At 48.1% G+C, this 23,876-nt stretch overlaps 1 protein-coding gene across 8 annotated transcripts in view; it reads right to left on the minus strand.

Moving 5' to 3' along the window:
- SLC39A11 (solute carrier family 39 member 11) overlaps window positions 1-23,876 on the minus strand; it is a 590,263-nt gene that overhangs the window by 560,711 nt on the left and 5,676 nt on the right. For all 8 annotated transcript variants that reach the window (XR_004619757.1, XM_034641028.1, XM_034641031.1 and 5 more), the window contains exon 3: window positions 21,189-21,227. Coding sequence is in view for 7 of the 8 variants with exons in the window: in XM_034641028.1 (XP_034496919.1) it covers window positions 21,189-21,227 (39 nt within the window). In the remaining variant the exon portion in view is untranslated. The remainder of the gene's footprint in view (window positions 1-21,188; window positions 21,228-23,876) is intronic.

Genomic DNA, 23,876 nt, shown 5'->3' on the forward strand with positions numbered 1-23,876 from the left:
ATGACCTGAGCTCCAGCAGCTACCTTGGGCCAGAAAGACAAAGTCCTCCCTATGGGCCAAAAAACTGAGTGGAAAAAGGAGCCTAGATCCCTGGGGACTCCAGCCACGGTCTCTGGAATTCTTTTGCACAAGAGGAGCCTTTCTTGTTTAAGCCACTATTTGGGGGGTCTCAGCTAATCTCAGTCAAAAGCAGAGTGAGCAGAAGGAAGCATCACCATCAGTACGACTAGCTGTAGGTGTCTGGTTGCCATGGAGACCACCCCACCACACAGATTCCAAAGTACAAACCCACTCAAATGAGGAAGGCCTGGTTAAACTCCACCTCCCTGTTTCTGGCAGAGTCCCCCTCACTCAGCCCATAAGCCAGGAGGTGAGAGCAAATTCTCCAAAAGCCCCAGGGGAAGGAGCCCCAGGAACACAGTAGCAGTGATGGGCTTGAACCTCTCTGGCTACCTGCGCAATCAGAGGGCTGCCAGGTCCTCTCGGTTCTCCAGCAGGACCGTCCTTTGCTCTCTCCCTCCCCAACTCCTCTGCCTCTGCCTGATTTAAGGCCCTAAGGAGTCCAGGCATCATCTAAAGTAACGCAAGAGCCTCCAATCGGCCTCTCCACTGCGACCTCCCCCTGCACGCTCCCTACGGCTGCATTCTCTGCCACCAACAGAGTGCACTTCCTGAAAGTACAACACTAGTCCCCTCACCCTCTCAAAAAACCTGTCGGGTCTCCCCACCAATGGAGAGAACAGAGTGCAGGGCACGTGGGTGGCTCAGTACGTTGAGCATCTGCCTTTGGCTCCAGTCATGATCCCCGGGGTCCTCGACTGGAGCTCTGCGTCGGGCTCCCTGCTCAGCAGAGAGTCTGCTTCTCCCTCTGCTGCTCCCCCTGCTTGTGCCCTCTCTCTTAAGTAAATAAATAAAATCTTAAAAAAAAAAAAAAAAAGAGAGAGAGAGAGAGAACAGAGCACAGACTCCCTTCCATGCGGCCCCAACCTACCTTTCAGCCATCACCTTCCAAGCAAACCAATCGCCATGCCTTCAACAGTCCTGTGTTTTCCACAGCCATGCTTCCAATAAGCTGTTCTTTCTTCACAGAATTCATTTCCTTCCCCTGCTCCATGCCCATCGCCAAACTCTACCTATTTTTCCAACCTCAGTTTCATCCCTGAAAAAGTCTCCCCTTCTTCCCCGGCTAGAAGTAACCTCCCTGCCCTAGGCTTCCCATCACCTTGTGTACATGACCTTCGCATAACCACATGCTGACCCATCTCACAGGGACAGGAACCCAGTCAGCCTTAGCCCCTTGAAGGGAGGGATGACATCTTGCTTCTTTACATACCCCCATAATGCCCCCCACACAGTAGGCACTCACTAACTGCTGGATGGATTGGCTTGAAGACAATCCTCTCCCTGCTCCCACCTTCCCAGCAGCCACTCCCCAGGGAAGGAAGAAAATGAATGGTTATTCTGCAAACCGAACACGTGTCTGGTCCATCTCTAAAACCGCACAGGCCCTTGACAAAGCTCTGATGACTGGCTCTTCTCTCCTCTTATGAGCGAGCTCCCCCTGAAAAGCAATCATGAGCAATCTCATGGCAGGCTTTCCACAAAGCACTTGTGTTAATAACACGTGTCAAGACTTGGTCTTAGCAGGCAAAGGCTAAAGGACAAGACTTAACCAATATTAACTTTGATACCTTGCACTCAGAGTATCTTGCAAAAGAGCTGACCCTCAGCAAATGCTTTGTAATGTGATTTGTACTAGGATGTCTATGAGAAATGATGTCAGCGATTCTCACTTATTTAAATTGCAGCAAAAGGCATTTAGGTTGGATAAGTTTTTAACAAGCTAGCTAAACACTCAATTAGGTTACCTCAAAAAAAAAGAGGGGGGGGAGACTTGCTTCATAAAAGTCTTGAGGAACAAGCTACACTCCCACCAGCTGTCTGCATTTGGTGAAACATTGCCCTGTCTGATGGCACAGGGATGCCTGAGATGACTCCCAGAAGGCCTTGCCTGCACTGAGATTTTTCAGACACAGCATGCGATCTAATGAGGCCTGTGCATCAAGTGAGAATTTCAGCTCACGCTCAAGTTCTCCAAGCAGCAAAGATCCAGCCCCGGTCGTTCTTTTGCATGTGCCAAGGAGCCCGGAGGAAGAGCCTGAGCTCCCGGCTGGCAGCCGTCCAGTATCACCTGACCAACTGGGAAACGTAGCCGAGAGTACACCTGCCCCCTCCCAGCCCAGACTGGTATCAAAACCAACCAGCCTTGGGAGCCAAGACAACGGCCAAGCACGGGGTGGACCACCACAGCAGCCCACGGTGGGTACGCCTGCGGCTGGGGAGCAGAGGCAGTAGCCTTCCCCCAGCCTCCCCGTCCAGGTTCCAAGGCCCCATCCTCCACACCCAGTGCCCCTCTAACCAGGGCCGCAACCCCACATATGGGCTCCGCTGGACTCTTGGACCCACAGCTACTTGGAGCTTCTGAAGGGAGGCCACTGCTTCCAAACACCAGCCCATCCTTCATTACACAGCAATCCCCAGTAGAATAGGGCCCCTCGGTGCGGGCTGCACACTGCGATCACCAGGGGAGCTCGAGAAACTACTGAAGCCTCATCCCAGCCCCAGAGATTTGGATGTATTAGTCCAGGATGTGTCCGGGGCACTGGGCTTTTAACATTTTTCCAGATGGTTCTATCATGCAGCCCAAGGGGAGCCACAGCATCAGAATGAAGGGAGTTTCTCCAAAGCCAGAGAGAGCACTCCTTGGAACCAAACTGCCCAGCATGTGAGGCCAAGTTAGCTCACTCTGCTAAACCACGGATGCTGAGGACAGTTGCCAACTTGAGGTTGATTTGAGCTGGGAAACCTCGTTTTAGCTCACAATCTCAAATTGCACGCTTTTGTCCTCGGCCATCTGTCTTGACACAGCGTGCCTTATGCGACAAGGAGATTAGAGCAAAATGGTGCACATGATTCCCCGTGCTTCCCTGCAAAACCACCCCCTGAAGATTCTTCAAAGGCCCACCCCAGCAAAGGCAGCAGTGGCATCGATTTCATGAGCCAAGGCCAGGCCCCCTTGGGGAGGACACCCCCCAACCTACGAAACCCAGCTCCCCCAGGAAATCACCTGCTCAGAAACACCAGACATTCCAGGAACGTTCTGAGACTGCCAGCCCAGGCCCTGCACGGCACAGAGCTGTGGACAGCTGCTCGGGCTGTTGGTACCACAACCAGGCCTCAGAAAACCCTACCATCAACACTAAACTGGGGGTCGGCAAACTTCTGTAAAGGGCANTATAGATGAACAAAGAAATGTATCCGAGCTCCAAATGTATCCAAGCATCCAAGATGGCGCTGCTGAGAAGAAAGGTGGGACGAGTCCGTGTAGGGAAGATAATCAACTGTGGGTGTGCAAGGGACGCTCAGTCTAAGGGGGCCACATACTGAAGGAAAGCTGACCCAAAACCATAGTGCCCACGTTTGCTCACTTAGGTCAATTCCAAATTCCATGTGTGTCCTCCGCCCATTTCCCTTGACAGGACATAAGAGTAATCAAAATGGATTGGGCATTTACTATGTGCCGATCACTGTGCTAAGGGCTTCAGATACTTTGATTCATTTCATGAGCACAACCACCTTATAGAGGAGATAGTACTGTTCTACAGACAAGGAAACTGAGCTTTACAAAGTCTGGGCTCATACAACCAGTACGGAGAGAAACCAGGCTCAAACCCCAGCAAGGTGACTCCAGAGCCCATTATAATACCAAAGACTCCACCCCGCAGTGCCCAACACCCCCTGCCCTTGGCTCACCCCATGCCACTGACAGTTTGAGACATTTCCTGGCATGACTACATCCTGAGAAGTTCATCATAATTTAATCATGGGGAAATTTTCAAAGTACTTCAGAGATATAATGAGTTTACATTCAATTAATTCCTTCCTTCACTGGAAGAATCGGGAAGATGGATTTCCTCATAGACTCAGAGGGTTTCTCATTGCCTATTTTGAGATTTCATCCTGATGTTCCAGAGCTGTCCATCAGCGCACACAGACGGTCTGCAGAAGAAACTGACCTGGGCCTAAGGGCAGCCAACCCCAAGGAAAACCTCTCATGCTCTCAGGAGCTCATTCGATGCTTATATTAAAAATATTTTTGAGTGCCAACTATGTTGGAGTTCCTGTACTAGACACCAAGTCCCAACAGTGAAAAGGACAGCCCCTGCCTTCCAGGTGCTTCCCGTTTGGGAATGAGGGAAGAGAAATGAACAAGCAATTAGGATCTGGAGGTAAGTACCAGACAGAATAAGAAGAGAGCTTCAAAGGCTTGTCAAGGAAATCCCATCTCAGATTACTATTACGAGGGGCCAGTAGATGAAGAACGGGAAAATGAGATGGTCCATCTGTTAAGGAGCAAAGTCTCAATAGCAAGGATGTGGGAGGGACCGGGCTCCCAGAGAGACAGCAGGCAAGCCCTCAGGACTTAGGAAATGAGGTCCATCATGAGAAGACTGAATTGGAATGAACGAGAGGCAAATTCTCCCTTGACCAGCTAGCAACAATTGACCTCCCAACTCAACCTGCACAGAACCAGAGGCATTCCTATTCCAAAGCAGCTGGATGCTGGCTCTCTCCAGCAGGGAGGGGCTCACCCTCTCCAGGGGCTACATGAGATGAGGTCCCACTTAGGGGGCTCCACACTGATTCATAAAATGGAGCACGGGACTATGAAAATATTTAGGTACAGTAAGGCTCTCATAGGAAGCACAGGTCTATGGGGGCAGGGGCGGGTGGATGGATAGGACCCATTCTTCTTCTAGCCATCCATCCATCCACCCACCCACCAATCCATCCGTCCATCCGCCCACCCATCCATCCATCCATTTGAGCATTTGTTTATTTGTTCAATACATCAGAAAAATTTATTGAGAGCCTTCCATATGTCAGGAACACTTCCCCAACATCACTGATTGATTCTTTTTAAGACTGTAACAGTCAGGACTCCCACCCCTGCCAGGGTACGTCTATCCTCCTCCGTTCTTTGTTGTGCTCATTCACATTCATCTGTCTGACAGACTTTATGTTTCCGTGTAGAGTGCAGCATGTAACTCTCTCTGCTAGAATGGCAGTCCCAGGAGAGCAGGAATTTGGGGTTGCTTTGTTTACTGTGTATCCTCAATGCTTGGCACACCTTGTGGGGGGACCTCGGGGAGGACTGAGGCTCCCTTCTTGTCTGCGCTGCCCCACGCATCCCATGGACAGATCACACAAAGAAGTCCAGCATGGAAGGTGGTACACCCTTCATCTATTATGTGCAAAAAAGAAAGCCTAGAGCGCCCGGATCATTATGAAGGTCACATGAGGTAATGGATGGGAAAAAGCTTTGAAAAATAAGACGCAATAAACCATTGTCACATAATAATATTTGGGACTCAGGAGCCCATAAGATGCAAGTGTTCCCTGCAGTCAGCTCACGGACAAACCCCACCCCACAGATCTCTTCATGCATAATTATGGAGTGTTCTGCAAATTCAAATGGGTAATCTACTTAAAGCTTATGCACAGGCAATGACTCTTTGCCCCTTCCTCCTGCCTTAAATACAATACTAATCTATTTTCCCCTTGCTTATGCATTTTAACAGTTATGTATTTTTTTCTGCACACCCCCACCCCGCAACCCAGAACAACTAACTCACTTATTCCCAGGGCTGTCATGGTTAATTTCTTACAAGAAGACCAGGGCTTCCGAAACTAAGAGGTTTCCAAAGAAACGCTACGTAAAAAAAAAAAAAAATCCGTGCAAGGTAAGTGTGAAGCCTTCCCTTCGCTCGCTTGTCAAATGCACAATTCTCATGGTGCTCACTCTCCATCAGGCTTGATGGTTCTATTCTGATTGTCTGGGGAAACAGCTCATCATGGCCCCAAGCCAAAGTCAAATGTGAGATTAAAAGCCAGGGCACCCTGACAGCAAAGATCAGCGTCCACCAGCAAGCTATTAAGGCGCCTGCCTCCCTGGTATTGTGTTCTCTCTTCGCTCTGGAGAGCAGAGAGGCATTAAGCAGTCATGCCCTGATTTTCCCTTCCACTCCATGCAGGAGGTAGGAGGGGAAGGATTTCAGTCTGGATGGAGCCGGGAGAGGCCTGGAGGTTACAGGACTCGCTGCTAATCACAGGGATTGTAAACAGCTCAGCCAGAAATGCAACCCGACGCCCCAGCCTCCCTGTCTCAGCCCAGCGCTCTTTATTACTGTGCAAGATCAGAGCTCTGCGTCCCGGCCTCAGCTGCCCAGAGAGGGCTCCTCTTGCTCAGGAAAGCAGGGGTGTTACAGAGGTGCTCCTGAGGTCCCATTCCTTGGGGTAGGAGGCATCAGGGACGGAGAGCCTGAGGCTGACGCCCCTCTCCAGGTCCTGGGAGAAGCAGTGGTCAGGATCCTCAGCCTGATTATAGTTTCTCTGGTGTCCACGTACTCACCACCCCCGTGGGGGGCAAAGAGAGGCATAAATCCATAGTTCAGCCCCGTTCAGCTGCTCTGCCCACACACCCACCAGAGAAACACTAGGATGGACCCTCTCTCCACCGCCCTGCCATCAGCAATGTGCCCTTTATATCCTTAAATTATGTTCCTAAAATGAAGCAGATTCCCCCCGCAAAGATGGAGTAAGACTGTTGCCTGAATCTAAAAGGGAATTTCTGACCCTTAAAAAAAAAAGTCAAAGGCATACAGGTTAAGGAAACCAAGCAATGCTGAAACGAGGAATGTCAGAACTGGTATTTCTCCCCCGCCCTTCCAATTCCACAGTGTGGACACACCCGCTCTCAAAAGGTCATGTGCCCCCAAGAAAAGATTCCAGGGAGATAACAGGACTGCTAGCCACAGATTGTCACCTCCGTGACAACAGCTCATTCTTGCTTCCAGAACAGCGGAGCCCTTGTCCAGAGAGGTTAGCCCAGACACTTTCCTCTCAGGAGACCAGAACACACCCATGACAAATCTGGGCCCCTGAAGTTTCTGCTTCTCCGCCGCCCACGGAGCAGGAATTAAGTGTCACAGGGTCTTCAGATGGCTTCCTTGGGTGTTTGTTAGTAAATGGAATGAAAACCGAGAAAGAGAAATTTCCTCTCACTCGGTGGGAGTGATGCCCAAAGAGAAGAGAAGGAGCAGGACAGAGAACAGAGGACAAAGGGATACCCAGCGTCAGGGGCCAGGGACCTCTAGAAATGGCAACAAGGAGACACCAGTGACAGGAAAGGAATATTGACCTGGGAGGACAGACTGTCACCAGCATCCCCTCTGCGTGCACGGTGAGGTGGTAGCAGGTGGAGCAGAGCCATGATACTCTGCAGGCTCCTGCCACCAAGAACCCTCGAATCTGGGTGGGTCTTGCAACTTGCTCTGGCCCATAAAACATGACTGGAGATGTCATGTAAGCTCCTGAGTCCAGGCTTCCAAGGCCTTCCAGTTTCTACCTGCACCTACTGACCCATGAGCCAACGCGTGGGACAGAGACCCAGGGGACAGGTAGCACCAAGTGCCCACAACTGTGAGGGAAGCCCTGCTACACCCTCCAGCCTTGCTGAGCCACCAGATGGCCCGCCTCGTGAATGACCCCATGCAAGACCAGAAGAACCACCCAGCTGAGCCCCGGCCAACCCAGAATCATAAGAAACAACAGACTGGTGTTGACGTAAGCCGCTACGTTTTGGGGTGGTTTCTAACTGGCACAAGGAGCGTGGGGGATGTTTGCTGCATCTTGAAGCATGTGGGCACACTTGCTGTATGCGGACCACCTAACCTCCATAACACCTACTTTGGCAATGGCACCTTGATTTTGCTTCAGAGAAAACATCTCCCCCCCGACACTTATTCATCGTGTTTAGTGTTTGCTTTTTATCTACTGGGAGGAGGAGGAGGAGGCCAGTCGATGGGGGCAGGTGGCCCAGGCCTGGCCAATCCCCATGGCAACAGGGATTCATGTCCAGGGATGAGGATACAACTCAAGTCACTCCCTGCCCACGAAAGTCAATTCCAAGGCTGTTTAAGCTGGGGAAGGAAGACTCCTCCTCCCCGCGGATGTGAGACTGAGGGAGTGTCAACAGAGTTTGTAAATGTGGAGCCACACAGGGAAGAACGAGGCCGGGAAACAGAGGAACCCAAGCCCCAGTATATCTTTGGATCTAAAGAGTCTAGCAGTATTATCTGCGGCCAGTTCTAGGCCTGGCATTTTAAATGCATAGGCCAGTACATTTCTTTTTGTCCTATGCCAGATGGAGCTAAATTTTCCATCATTCATGGCCTCCAAAGCCCTGGCTGATAACAGAGATGGGGAGACTTATTTTTTACTGCATAGCCTTTGTACTACTTGAATTTCTTGCCAAGTTCTTCAGAAAGAAATAACACAGCTCATTTAATAGAACCACATATACAAAATGTACCCAGGGAAGGTAAATCAATCATAGCATTAGGGCTCAAAGTTCTCTCCACAATGGGTTGCATGGCCAAGAGTGCTAACTGCCTGCGCCAGTTTCCATTCTCCCCTGCCTTCAGTAACAGAATCCCACTGTCTAGCTGGGCACACTGTGGCACAGCTGAAAGACCATGTATCCTAGCCTTCCTTGCGGCAAGATGGGGTCTTCTAATAAGTTCTGGCTGATGAGCTGCAAGTGGAGCTGTCAGGCAAGACTTGCAGGGAATCTCCCTCCCACCTACCATCTGGAGGGCGGATGTGATGACCTGAGCTCCAGCAGCTACCTTGGGCCAGAAAGACAAAGTCCTCCCTATGGGCCAAAAAACTGAGTGGAAAAAGGAGCCTAGATCCCTGGGGACTCCAGCCACGGTCTCTGGAATTCTTTTGCACAAGAGGAGCCTTTCTTGTTTAAGCCACTATTTGGGGGGTCTCAGCTAATCTCAGTCAAAAGCAGAGTGAGCAGAAGGAAGCATCACCATCAGTACGACTAGCTGTAGGTGTCTGGTTGCCATGGAGACCACCCCACCACACAGATTCCAAAGTACAAACCCACTCAAATGAGGAAGGCCTGGTTAAACTCCACCTCCCTGTTTCTGGCAGAGTCCCCCTCACTCAGCGCATAAGCCAGGAGGTGAGAGCAAATTCTCCAAAAGCCCCAGGGGAAGGAGCCCCAGGAACACAGTAGCAGTGATGGGCTTGAACCTCTCTGGCTACCTGCGCAATCAGAGGGCTGCCAGGTCCTCTCGGTTCTCCAGCAGGACCGTCCTTTGCTCTCTCCCTCCCCAACTCCTCTGCCTCTGCCTGATTTAAGGCCCTAAGGAGTCCAGGCATCATCTAAAGTAACGCAAGAGCCTCCAATCGGCCTCTCCACTGCGACCTCCCCCTGCACGCTCCCTACGGCTGCATTCTCTGCCACCAACAGAGTGCACTTCCTGAAAGTACAACTCTAGTCCCCTCACCCTCTCAAAAAACCTGTCGGGTCTCCCCACCAATGGAGAGAACAGAGTGCAGGGCACGTGGGTGGCTCAGTACGTTGAGCATCTGCCTTTGGCTCCAGTCATGATCCCCGGGGTCCTCGACTGGAGCTCTGCGTCGGGCTCCCTGCTCAGCAGAGAGTCTGCTTCTCCCTCTGCTGCTCCCCCTGCTTGTGCCCTCTCTCTTAAGTAAATAAATAAAATCTTAAAAAAAAAAAAGAGAGAGAGAGAGAGAACAGAGCACAGACTCCCTTCCATGCGGCCCCAACCTACCTTTCAGCCATCACCTTCCAAGCAAACCAATCGCCATGCCTTCAACAGTCCTGTGTTTTCCACAGCCATGCTTCCAATAAGCTGTTCTTTCTTCACAGAATTCATTTCCTTCCCCTGCTCCATGCCCATCGCCAAACTCTACCTATTTTTCCAACCTCAGTTTCATCCCTGAAAAAGTCTCCCCTTCTTCCCCGGCTAGAAGTAACCTCCCTGCCCTAGGCTTCCCATCACCTTGTGTACATGACCTTCGCATAACCACAAGCTGACCCATCTCACAGGGACAGGAACCCAGTCAGCCTTAGCCCCTTGAAGGGAGGGATGACATCTTGCTTCTTTACATACCCCCATAATGCCCCCCACACAGTAGGCACTCACTAACTGCTGGATGGATTGGCTTGAAGACAATCCTCTCCCTGCTCCCACCTTCCCAGCAGCCACTCCCCAGGGAAGGAAGAAAATGAATGGTTATTCTGCAAACCGAACACGTGTCTGGTCCATCTCTAAAACCGCACAGGCCCTTGACAAAGCTCTGATGACTGGCTCTTCTCTCCTCTTATGAGCGAGCTCCCCCTGAAAAGCAATCATGAGCAATCTCATGGCAGGCTTTCCACAAAGCACTTGTGTTAATAACACGTGTCAAGACTTGGTCTTAGCAGGCAAAGGCTAAAGGACAAGACTTAACCAATATTAACTTTGATACCTTGCACTCAGAGTATCTTGCAAAAGAGCTGACCCTCAGCAAATGCTTTGTAATGTGATTTGTACTAGGATGTCTATGAGAAATGATGTCAGCGATTCTCACTTATTTAAATTGCAGCAAAAGGCATTTAGGTTGGATAAGTTTTTAACAAGCTAGCTAAACACTCAATTAGGTTACCTCAAAAAAAAAGAGGGGGGGGAGACTTGCTTCATAAAAGTCTTGAGGAACAAGCTACACTCCCACCAGCTGTCTGCATTTGGTGAAACATTGCCCTGTCTGATGGCACAGGGATGCCTGAGATGACTCCCAGAAGGCCTTGGCTGCACTGAGATTTTTCAGACACAGCATGCGATCTAATGAGGCCTGTGCATCAAGTGAGAATTTCAGCTCACGCTCAAGTTCTCCAAGCAGCAAAGATCCAGCCCCGGTCGTTCTTTTGCATGTGCCAAGGAGCCCGGAGGAAGAGCCTGAGCTCCCGGCTGGCAGCCGTCCAGTATCACCTGACCAACTGGGAAACGTAGCCGAGAGTACACCTGCCCCCTCCCAGCCCAGGCTAGTATCAAAACCAACCAGCCTTGGGAGCCAAGACAACGGCCAAGCACGGGGTGGACCACCACAGCAGCCCGCAGTGGGTACANGGGGTGGACCACCACAGCAGCCCACGGTGGGTACGCCTGCGGCTGGGGAGCAGAGGCAGTAGCCTTCCCCCAGCCTCCCCGTCCAGGTTCCAAGGCCCCATCCTCCACACCCAGTGCCCCTCTAACCAGGGCCGCAACCCCACATATGGGCTCCGCTGGACTCTTGGACCCACAGCTACTTGGAGCTTCTGAAGGGAGGCCACTGCTTCCAAACACCAGCCCATCCTTCATTACACAGCAATCCCCAGTAGAATAGGGCCCCTCGGTGCGGGCTGCACACTGCGATCACCAGGGGAGCTCGAGAAACTACTGAAGCCTCATCCCAGCCCCAGAGATTTGGATGTATTAGTCCAGGATGTGTCCGGGGCACTGGGCTTTTAACATTTTTCCAGATGGTTCTATCATGCAGCCCAAGGGGAGCCACAGCATCAGAATGAAGGGAGTTTCTCCAAAGCCAGAGAGAGCACTCCTTGGAACCAAACTGCCCAGCATGTGAGGCCAAGTTAGCTCACTCTGCTAAACCACGGATGCTGAGGACAGTTGCCAACTTGAGGTTGATTTGAGCTGGGAAACCTCATTTTAGCTCACAATCTCAAATTGCACGCTTTTGTCCTCGGCCATCTGTCTTGACACAGCGTGCCTTATGCGACAAGGAGATTAGAGCAAAATGGTGCACATGATTCCCCGTGCTTCCCTGCAAAGCCACCCCCTGAAGATTCTTCAAAGGCCCACCCCAGCAAAGGCAGCAGTGGCATCGATTTCATGAGCCAAGGCCAGGCCCCCTTGGGGAGGACACCCCCCAACCTACGAAACCCAGCTCCCCCAGGAAATCACCTGCTCAGAAACACCAGACATTCCAGGAACGTTCTGAGACTGCCAGCCCAGGCCCTGCACGGCACAGAGCTGTGGACAGCTGCTCGGGCTGTTGGTACCACAACCAGGCCTCAGAAAACCCTACCATCAACACTAAACTGGGGGTCGGCAAACTTCTGTAAAGGGCAGGAAAGTAAATACTTCAGGCTTTGCAGGCAACATAGCTCCAATATAGTGGTTCTGCACTCTGCCATTACAATGCACACGCCACCACAGCCAGTGTGAACAAACAAGCAGGCTGGGCCTCCAGTAAATCCCTACTTACAAAAACAGGCAGTGTGCCCCCCTCTGTCCACTAGAATGTAACTTCCTTAAAGACAGAGACCATCTCCTAGCACTTCTTCAAACGCTCAGCNCCAGTGTGAACAAACAAGCAGGCTGGGCCTCCAGTAAATCCCTACTTACAAAAACAGGCAGTGTGCCCCCCTGTCCACTAGAACGTAACTTCCTTAAAGACAGAGACCATCTCCTAGCACTTCTTCAAACGCTCAGCACTTGGCCAAGTGCCTGGAATACAACAGATCATCCTCTATCAATGCTGAAGGAAGGAAGGAAGGAAGGAAGGAAGGAAGGAAGGAAGGAAGGAAGGAAAAATGAGCCAATCATCTTAAAGGAATATCTATATACATTTACTGAGAGATGTATAAGAGTTATTGTGTTTGAAGAGCTCACATCCGACTACTGAAACTAAATCTCAAAGCCCTTTTTAATCTGCTGGTCACTTACATACACTCTCGCCTTCCCCTTCATGGGAGCAGGGAAGGGCGCCCCAAACAAAGAGGAACAGGTATTCCCCAATGAGAATGCCTGGCCTGATGTGTAGGATAGGCCCAGGTCTGCAAGGAAGGGCGGAGGGAACAAGGCAGATGCAGGGGTTCCTGGGCCATGAGAGTGGAGCCTGAGGATGCCCGTGGGGAGGGCGGGGAGAGAGCTGGGAGAGGCGGGGAAGTGAGGCAACCATCCAGGGGCCTCTGGGCGGGCCTCGGGGCCCTATAGGCCAGCTGCTTGGCAGGGCGAGAGAACACACATGGGCTCCTCCACCCAGACAAACGCTGTTACTTTCCATCACCATAGACAGGAGGTAATGTATATCCATTGCCTCCCCCACACCGTTTATAATGACACTGGAAATCTGAAGCATGAAATTGAAAAGAAAAAGCACAATAATAATAACAACAGTGATGGTGTGTCTTCTTCCTGACAGACCTGCTTTTCTTCCCTTTCTCCTCTCATCCTCCCTCACCTGACCACCCCTCTCCCTGCAGCAAGCGGGAAGGAAGGCCCTCATCCTGCCGGCACATGCTGCACCAGAGGAGGGGAGGGCCTGGGGACAGAGCTGCCACCACATCGGCCTCATGCCCACAAGTACCACTGCTATTTGGGGTCCAGGAGCGCCGAGTCACAAGTCAGGCCTCTCCCCCATGGTGTATCCAGCGTCTGTGTCCTGCCCATGTGTGGCAAGATTTAAAAACACTCGGTGGAGACACAGAAGTTTTCTTATTGTAAACTGGCCATCTGAGTCCTTTAAAATTAGAATGCTTTGGGGCACCTGGTTGGGTGTCTGCCTTCGGCCCAAGTCCTGATGGAGCCCTGCGTCAGGCTCTCTGCTCAACAGGGACCCTGCTTCTCCCGCTCCCTCTGCCGCTCTCACTGCTTGTGCTCGCTCTCTCTGTCAAACAAATAAATAAAATCTTAAAAAAAAAAAAAATAGGATGCTTCACAGGACACCTGGGCAGCTCATTCAGTTAAGCGTCTAACTCTTGATTTGGGCTCCGGGGACGATCTCAGGGTTGTGAGATCAAGCCCTGCATCAGGCTCCATGCTGGGTGCAGAGCCTGCTTAAGATTCTCTCTCCCTCTCCCTCTTCTCCCACCTACCCCCTCCCTCTCTAAAAAAGTAATAACAATAAAAATAATAAAATCTTCATCATGCAAACCTTCAGGGCCCCAGCCCCTTGACTATGAGTTTGATCGCCACGTGTGGTGGCAGAAGTGGCAGGAGCCCCTTACCAACCGTGCCGACAACCTGGAGGGAGGCTGGGAACAGTCCTGGTTAGAGAAGAGCCCTTCCCCATGTCTTCCCCACACACCACGCTACGTGTAGCTGGTCAAATGAGACCCCAGGGGCAGATAGCCCCCACTCCTGTCAAGCCAACCTGGTATTCCTCCTCACTTCTTGGCTGAGGACCAACCTCAAGGGTGGTCTTCACCCTAAAACAGAAAAACATCACCTCCCTGGTCATTGCATCTCAGTGCAAAACAAGACAGCCTGCAGAGGACAGGATTTAGGAGGCCCTGGGGCTCCTCAGTTCCCTAAATCTTAAAAAAGCAATTTAAGAGAGGAGCTCCGCTTTGGACAACTGCCTTGGTACTTCCCAGGTGGTCTGTCCAATCAAAGTGACGCTGGGACAGGGTCTGCTCTAGGTCCAAGCATGGTCAACATCCCCAGGGGGTCATCCTGGGGCCTTCCATTCCTCTCAGCCTCATAAAGAGGAAAATCATGGCTCAGAGAAACAGAGAGCAACGATCCTGGCAGGAGCCCCATCGGAGCCTGTCTGCATGCTCCTCTCACACCGTCTCGTGTTACACCGGCTGTGGCCCAGCCTGTGTCAATGTTGTCCGGAAGACCTCACATGGAAAAATCTCGATTAGGACATATCAGGCCTCCCTACTCCTCAGGCAGGAGGATGGAGAAAAGGTATCAGCAATCACTACATCCAGTCCAGATCTGTGGGGCCAGAAGCATGAAAGCTAGGATTTCCAAAGACCCCATTCGATGGCTGCTCCCCACCCCGGCTCTTTTCTTTCTACTATTTACTATCCAATAAACCTTTCTAGTGGATCGACCTGAAATCTCCTCCCTGAGTCCCTCACACTATAATCTGAGTCCATTCTGTGCATCCACTTCTCCATGGAAATGGAGAACAGCTGGCCACCCTGATCCCTCCAGACTCCAAGGCCATCACTGTAGAGTGTCATTAACTTCCAACAGGGAGCCAGTTATTTGGAGAAAATATCATTCACCATGTGCTGCACAAAAACAGACTCAGCCAAAATCTTCTTAAGAAAATCATGTCTTTCCTAAGAACCCAGCTCCCTATGGGATTAAATAATAGATACGAAACTGCCTCTTTCGTGCCTACAAGTAAGCTTCTTGATTGGTAGGCTGTCTCGCTCTTCTGCCAGTTCTTGGCCCTATTTATTCCACACAGTGCTTCTTCCTTGAGAGAGAATGTACATTGATGCAGTGATTCCTAGTTAATACAAGCGTCACCAAAAACAGACATCAGAACCAGAGCAAAGACAATTAAAATGGTGACCCTGGCCTCTTCAAATTCATCTAAATGTTTATCTTCCAGGACAATGACTTCTTTCTCACTCAGATAAACAGATATGCAATTGCATGTTTAAATTTGCCATTGAATAGGTGAGTAGGTGAACCAAAACCAACCACAGTGCTTCACAAATGCCTTACAAGAAAAGGACAAATGCTAGCAAGTGCTGGAACCCACCCCTTCAACCATGAAGAACCAAGAAGCCCTAAGGAGCCATCAAGCCCAATGTCAGTTCTCAGCCGTCAACGGAGGTCCAGGAAGACTAACGCGCTTGTCCAAGGTCACACAGCTAAATACCAGCAGCCCCTGACTTCTCCTCTGAGTTCGGTCCTAGCTCTGCCCCTATCTAGCAATTTTCGATTCTGAATAAGTCATTTACTCTCTCTGGATTTGTTCCCTGCCTGCAAATGGAGGCAACTGGACCAGACCTCAGCTGGGAGGCACTGTGGTTTAAGAGCCGCAACTCTAGAGTCAGACCGTGCGTTCACATCCTGACTCTGCTCACCTGGGGACCCAGAACGATTTATTTACACTCACTATGCCTAACTGGTCCTCTGTAAAGTGGGGGTAAATAACAGTACCTGCTATATGCCTCACAGAGCCATTACAAAAATTCAATTAGATGGTCTACGCGAAGCGCTCAGCAGAGCACCTTGTAAAAAATAAAGGTGCGATAAATATTAGCTATTATAACCGTCTAAAATGTTTTCCAGCTTTAATGTTGTAATACTCTAGGTTTCATTTGCTGCCCTTTTTTTTTTTAATGGTAACATTTCTCCCCATGAAGTTCACACCTCAGGCAAAAATCAACGGCAGACGTGGGTACTGAGAAGAACAAGACAATGATTATTAAAGACTTAAAGAGTGATTTAAGGAGTCAGGAGGAAAAGCAAAAAAGGCAAATGGATCCTAAGAGGAGTCATTTAAGGAGAAGTGATTAATGCTTCCAAGGCCCTGCTAATGAGAAAAAACCACCTGTGAAATATCCCGCTAAGCACATTTAAAATACTGTGTCCTTACTCTTAGGAATCTCCTTTCTCCATGCACAATTATATATTGTAGAGACATGCCAGGGCAGTGTGATAGCAGATACGTATTTCAGTGCATGCATGACACATACATAAATGTATACATGGCTGCCCATGAAAACATGTTACATCTGGGCCAGGTACAGTGGGACCCCAGGCAACCGGCTGATGGCTACTTTTCCCTTTTTTTTTTTTTTTTTTTAAGTTTTTAGGGGCNGCACTTGGGCGGTGCAGTCGTTAAGCGTCTGCCTTTGGCTCAGGGCATGATCCCAGCGTTCTGGGATCGAGCCCCACATCAGGCTCCTCCGCTAAGAGCCTGCTTCTTCCTCTCCCACTCCCCCTGCTTGTGTTCCCTCTCGCGCTGGCTGTCTCTCTCTGTCAAATAAATAAATAAAATCTTTTAAAAAAAATATTTTATTTATTTATTTGAGAAAGAGAGATTGCACAACTGGGGGGTAGGGGCAGAGGGAGAGGGNTTTAAAAAAATATTTTATTTATTTATTTGAGAAAGAGAGATTGCACAACTGGGGGGTAGGGGCAGAGGGAGAGGGAGAAGCAGACTCCCCGCTGACCAGGGAGCCCAATGCAGGGCTCAATCCCAGGACCCCGAGATCATGACGCCAGCTGAAGACAGATGTGTCACTGACTGAGCCATTCAGGTGCCCTGCTAGTTTTCCCTTTTCAAGATATTTATTCAAAGCGTCTCATAGCTGTGTTGAAGAATAAATACAAAAGCCGTGTTGAAGGATACCAAGCACTACGGCATGTTTCTCTGGATACTCAGTATGTGCGTGATGAAAGTTCTCCAAGGATGTGCTCAGGCCTAACAGTGGTGACCTCTGGGAAGCAAGGGGGAGAGGCAGGATGACCACCACCTCCACCACCACCTCCTCCCCCACCCTCCTCCTCCTCCTTTTTTTTTTTTTTTAAACTTTAAATACATCTGTATTTTTACACATCCACTCCATGACTAGAGAGGATACATCAAAATGCTCCAGACTGGGATTTCTTGGCAAGGCAACTGACACTTTGGTCTGGAACATTCTTTGTGGTGGGGGCCATCCTGGGCACTGGAAGGTGTTTAGGTGTGCATCCCTGGCCCTTAGCCACTAGATATCAGTTTCAACAACCAAATCTGCCAAATGTCCCCTTGGAGGTAAAACCACCCCCCAGTTGAGAACTACTGTCCTAGCCAAAAGAATGGCTATATTCACTATAAATTATTCCATGATTACTATAAGCAGTGATTACAGCTCAGGCCCCCGGGGCTCTACTGCCTTTTGCCTAGTTTGGGGAAGCATTTATGAGAACCCACTGCTAGTCACCAAGGCCACCGAATTTCCTGTGTTTGAGCCTCAAGGGTCTCCCACACCATGCTTTCACTTTTCTCCCTGTATCTGCTGACCTTCCAGGAGCTCCTCTTATGGGAGTAGCTCAAGGTCAATTTCAGAAAAGTAAATGCCCTTTTCTGAAGAGGAAGAGGAAGAAAGAAGGAGAAAGAAGGAGGAGGAGGAGAAAAAGGAGAAGAAGGAGAAAAGGAAGAGTAAGAAGAGGAAGGAGGAGAAGAAAGAGGAGAAGGAAAAGGAGAAGAAGAGGAAGGAGGAGAAGAAAAGGAAGAAGAGAAGGAGGAGAGAAGGAGAGAAGGAGAAGCAGCAGCTCACACACATAGATCATTTTTAGAATCTCTTTTTTTTTTTTTTACCAACTACACTAAAAATCAGAAGTGAAACTATTTTGTTTTAGATCCTCATACTTAAATGATCACAATATATTGGCCTGATGATTTCATCTTAAATGTTCACGTTTCGTGCTCCCGAATTCAGTCCGACATGTCCTGAAGACTACAGTCCTCTGCTTTTGCTTGTTTCCTTTCTTGTTTCACTTCAGTTTTTGGTTTTTGCTATGCAAATCTTACAGTGGATTTTGCCTTAAAAGAACAAACTAGAGGGGCTCCTGGGTGGCTCAGCCGGTTGAGCATCTGCCTTCAGCTCAGGTCATGATCCTGGGGTCCTGGGATCGAGCCCCGCATCAGGGTCCCTGCTCAGTGGGGAGCCTGCTTCTCCCTCTGCCTGCCACTTCTCCTGCTTGTGCACTCTCTCTCTCTCTCTCTCACTCTATCTCAAATAAATAAATAAAATCTTAAAAAAAAAAAACAAACTAGAACAGATGACACAAATGCCTAGTCAAAAGCAAAAGATAGCACAGAACAGAGTTCTTCAAACTCTGCGTCTATGTAACCTCTATAAGAATTTTTAAAGACTAGGTACCCCCTCACTCCTTTTAAAATTGACATTTAAAATGTTTCCTTCTTGAGTTTAAAGAGTTGCAAATGATGTAATTTCTGGCCTATAAATACCGATTTCTTTAAATAAAACTGTTAAATCGGTCAATTAAATGTATCCACTGGGATCTAAATGGCAGAGGGATGTGAGTCCCACCATATCCACTGAAATATGTATATAAACTAAGTTGTAAGTTCATGTGTTACACAGTCTTCTGCACACAGGCTATATTCTAAACACACAAAAATGCACGGGCAAGCCCTTCTCAAAAGTCCAAAAACTTACATCATTCCTTTTTCTCCTAGACTTATGTTTCAATCCATTTCCCCACAGAATTTTCTCCTAAAGCAACTTATATTTTATGCTAGGAAGTCTATTATTGATTTCTTTATCCTACTTCTTTGCAATATAATTTAATTTTTAGGAAAATGCATGTGAGCCTAGGGCTCTAACTGCTTAAGTAATAATTTCCTGGATTGAGTTACCATTTTAAGTGGTAGAGAACAGATTTCTAACCACAAAAATATAATACACTGTTTCATAATTATTAAGCATTAAAAAGTAAAATATTCTTGGAAATGCATATTTTCATGGATGGGCCCTTTCCTTATTTTTTCAATTCATTCATATATCCATGGGCAAATATTAAGTGGTCATTGCTAGAATCAGACAAAGCTCGGAATCAGCTTTATTTCTATTTTTCTTCTTTCTCTTTTTTAAACGTAAGCAAAAAGAAAATGTGTTCGCGTAAAGAAGAGGATGGAAAAAAATACTTTGTTACAATACTGTCATTTTGTTCTCCGAATTTTATCCAAATTACAGGCCCCAAATCCCAGAGTGGTCCATCGTGGAAAACTACTTTTAAGGATCTCTCTGCTAATAATTGGAATAGATCCACAGTCAAAGGGCCAGACAGTGCCTGAACCACTGGAGGATTTATGCCCAGTGATCAGTGATGAGAGGCCTCCCTTTCTCCACACCAGCACCAACATCCCAACGGTCCCCCTTACACGTGGAGATTTTGCCACCCAGAGTCAAGGTAATAAGGGAAGACTGTGTCTTTCTTTTGTAAAGGGAGGGAGGACAAATGTGTAAGGGAATTCGGAAAAGGAGAACCGGTTACCACAGCATCCTCAGGCGGAAAGGTTCTAGGAAAGAGAGCCTGTGGATGCCGAGGACCTGGGAATGGATTTTATGAACACTATCCGTGCCCCTATGCACCACCCAGAAGGCTTCCGTGTGCTCCGGAAGGAAACAGACCCCAGTCTGACGGCTGCTGACTTAGGTGACCTCTGGGAGACCCCAGATCATAGGACTATACGAACAGGACAAAGGAACCAAATCCTGATCAACCGAAAGAGTAAACCACATATTACATGACTTCTGATGTGACAGACACACTCAGAACACGCGGCATCACCACAACACATTCATGCCTGGAAAACGGGCTCTGAAGTCACCAAACCCCAGGATCTAACGCCCAGCTCACAGGAGATCAGGGGGCTGGGGAACAAGGCAGACAGCCCCCCCGCCCCAAGGAAGCCATCAGCCAAATTCACAATGTGGACTACCCTACGGGTATAAATGACCCAGTTTCTCCAATAACTTGCTGGAGTGGAAAAAAAAACAATGGGATCGTTCAAGAATAAAAGACAANCACATTCATGCCTGGAAAACGGGCTCTGAAGTCACCAAACCCCAGGATCTAACGCCCAGCTCACAGGAGATCAGGGGGCTGGGGAACAAGGCAGACAGCCCCCCCGCCCCAAGGAAGCCATCAGCCAAATTCACAATGTGGACTACCCTATGGGTATAAATGACCCAGTTTCTCCAATAACTTGCTGGAGTGGAAAAAAAAACAACGGGATCGTTCAAGAATAAAAGACACTGAAAAGACGTAACAAAAAATTCAATGTGAAAATCTTGTTTGGATGCCGATTCTAACAGAACAATTTTCGATGACCCCTTTGAAAAAAAAAAATGGAGGAAATCTGAACGTTTACTGGGTGTTAGGTTACAATAAGGAAATGCTAATTTGGGCAAGTGTGATAAGACGGTTATGTTGTAAGAAAAAAAAAATTAAAGTCATTCAGTTAGAGATATGGATTGAACTTACAGGTGAAATTACATGATGTCTTGGATTTGCTTTTACAAAATATTCCAACCTCTCAAGAAGGCTGGGGGAAGTCAGAAGAAACGAGATGAGCAAATCTGAAGAAACGAGATTAGCAAATCAGTAATGCTTGAAGCTGAATGATGGCTACTGGGGAGTCTTTCCACTTTTTTTTACATGTTTGGAGATGTCAGTAACAAAAGGGTTTTTCAGGCGAAGGGAAAGAGAGAATATTGAATTAACACCAAGGAGAACCTGAGTGAGGCCTTTCCTGAATACCTTCTTATTTCACAGGTCGTGAGATAACTGCCCAACAAGCAAGCCTCCCTTAAGGTCTCAGAGGTGGGGGCATTCAATAAGCTGGTCAATACACAGCGGCAGACATAAGAAGGGGCCTGGAGACCACGGAGATACATCCAGCTTACCTGGGGAGGGCCTAGAAACTGGCAGAGAAATGTCAGAATAAACAAAACTCTGTTTACATCGCTCCTACCACACATTACTTACCCCTGCAGCAAAGCCAAGACTTCCATCCAAGATCCGCCTCTGAAAATATAAACAAGATGTTTCAGATTCTAAGGGATGTTTCTGGGGATAAAAGGAAACCATAAGACCTCAGAGAGCTACATGAATAAAGACTGGCCCATGCCTGCATTTGCCAACCGTCTGTAGGCCTAGATTGGAGCCTTTATAACATGGGCCAAGAACCAAGGGAAAAAAAAAAATTGTTTGAACCTTCCATCCATCCCACAGCCCATCAGAGTGTTTTTTCAGGGACACTTGGCTTCCACTGGCCCATATGTTGCCTTTGACCTAGCTCTCCTATGAATTATAACTATAAACCTTTAGTATGTAGCTGGACTAAAAGATGGACATTGACAAGTGTTCATGGGGACCATGGGGACCAACCGAAACTCTCCCACGCTGCAGCTGGGGGTACAAAATGGCACGGCCACGCTGGAAAACGAACTGGCAGCATCCATTAGCAGTGAACATATGCGTACCCTACGACCCAGCAGTGCCAATCCTGAGCACCGAATTCATCACCTGACAGCAGTGCATACTTGGATACAGCAAACACATGCACAAAAAAGCTCTCAGCAGCAGTACTTGGGAGAGCCAAAACCAGAAACTACCCAAATGCCCACCAACAGTAGAATGATACATCAATTAGGAGGTATTCATACAACAGAATGCCACATGGCAATGAGAGTACACACGATATATATCAGAATGAAGCCCATGATCAGGCGGGAGCAAGGGTAAACTGGAAAATAAACAGAGTGGAATCAGCCAGACACAGACGAGCACATACTATATGATTACTCCATTTATATAATGTAGAAACACACGGAAAACTAATCTCTGCTGTCAGAGACCAGGAGAGGGACTGTCCTTGCAGTGGAGGATAGAGCTGGGGGGTAGGGACTGGAAAGGAGCCTGAAAGGCTGCTGGGGGGTTGGTACGGTTCTAGTTATCGAGCTGAGTACCAGTTTCATAGGAAGCCATGAAAAATCATCAAACTGTAAAATTTGCACTTTTCTATATGCATTTTATATTTCAATTTAAAAACATTTGTTTAACTTCATAGTCTAAGTTAGGGGTATCATCTATAGCCACGTGGTTGATGGCCCCAATCCTTGAGACTCCTGAGGAAGCTGGGGAGCTAGGATCACTGGCTCAGCCCTCTCCCACTTCCGAGGGGCTACGGGGGGGATGAAAGGTTTTGATGCCAGGCAGCCGTACAAATGACATTCTTCTCGAGGCATGCCATGACAGAAGCAAAGTTGGCCTAACCAAATAATTTAATCAAACCAGACAGATCTAATAAAGAAGTCAGGTAACATTATTCTACCAGCATTCATCTGGATCCTGAAAGGAGAAAAATTATACTTTTTTAAATGTCACTAAAGCCTTTATTCCACTTTTAGACATATTTCAAGGAACTAATCAGATATGTGCTCAAAGGTTTATGTTCATCATAAAGGTATTTCCAAAAAGAATCAAGAAAAAAGGACATAACAATTGTCCAACAGTTGAGGAATGGCTAAACTACAGTGCATCCTTATGACAAATAGGACACAGCCAGTTAAGCAAACCAAGTGATCGAATAATCAAAATCATCAAAAAACATTTAGGGATATAAGAGGAATGCTTATGATATCAAGGGAAGAAAACGGGTTGTAAAATATTACACACAATCTGATCCCTATCATGTAAAGAAACAGGCATAAATTTGTGTATACTCAAATATAACTGAACAAATCTGACCAAATAGGTTCAGGGTTTTTTTCTGAGAAGTGGGATCAGAAACTTTTTTTATCATTTATTGTTTATAGCAGCAATGTCCACAATAGCCAAATTATGGAAAGAGCCCAGATGTCTGTTGACAGATGAATGAATAAAGAAGATGTGGGGTGTGTGCGTGTGTGTGTGTGTGTACAGTTAGAGTTTTATAGTTATATAGTTATATACACTATGGACTATTACTCAGCCATCAAAAAGAACGAAATCTTGTCATTTGCAACAACGTGGATGGAACTAGAGGGTATTACGCTAAGCAAAATAAGTCAGGCAGAGAAAGACAAATACTATATGATTTCATGCATATGTGGAGTTTAAGAAACAAAGCATGAACATAGGGGAAGGGACAGGGGAAGGGACGGAAAAATAAAATAAGATGAAAACTGAGAGGGAGGCAAACCCAAGAGACTCTTAACTCTAGGGAACAAACTGAGGGTTGCTGGAGGGGAGGGGGTGGGGGGATGGGGTAAGTGGGTGATGGGCATTAAGGAGGGCACGTGATGTAATGAGCCCTGGGTGTTCTATGCAACTCAGGAACACTAAATTCTACCTCAGAAACGAATAAAAAATAAATAAATAAAAATAAATTAAAAAGAAACTTTTTTATTATTTCTTTAAGCTTTTCCATTCTTTACAAGCTTCCTACAATTAAAATATATTTTAAAGCAAGAAAGCAAATTTTGAGTGAAGCTACTTTCAGGAGCAGCAGTGGAGGTTAGAGTCCGCGTGTCTACTACCCCAAGTGACCTCACTGCAGCCCCCCTTGGCCGAATGAAAAGGGAGGTCTGCTCAGGGCACCAGAGCACATCTCTGTGGGCTCCTGTCTTGGGCCACCTTCATCTCCCAACAGCAAGCCTCTTCCGCTCCTCACGCCCACTTCCTGTGCAGAAA

Source organism: Ailuropoda melanoleuca, chromosome 13 (genome assembly GCF_002007445.2).
Source record: "Ailuropoda melanoleuca isolate Jingjing chromosome 13, ASM200744v2, whole genome shotgun sequence".
Lineage (NCBI taxonomy): Eukaryota > Metazoa > Chordata > Mammalia > Carnivora > Ursidae > Ailuropoda > Ailuropoda melanoleuca.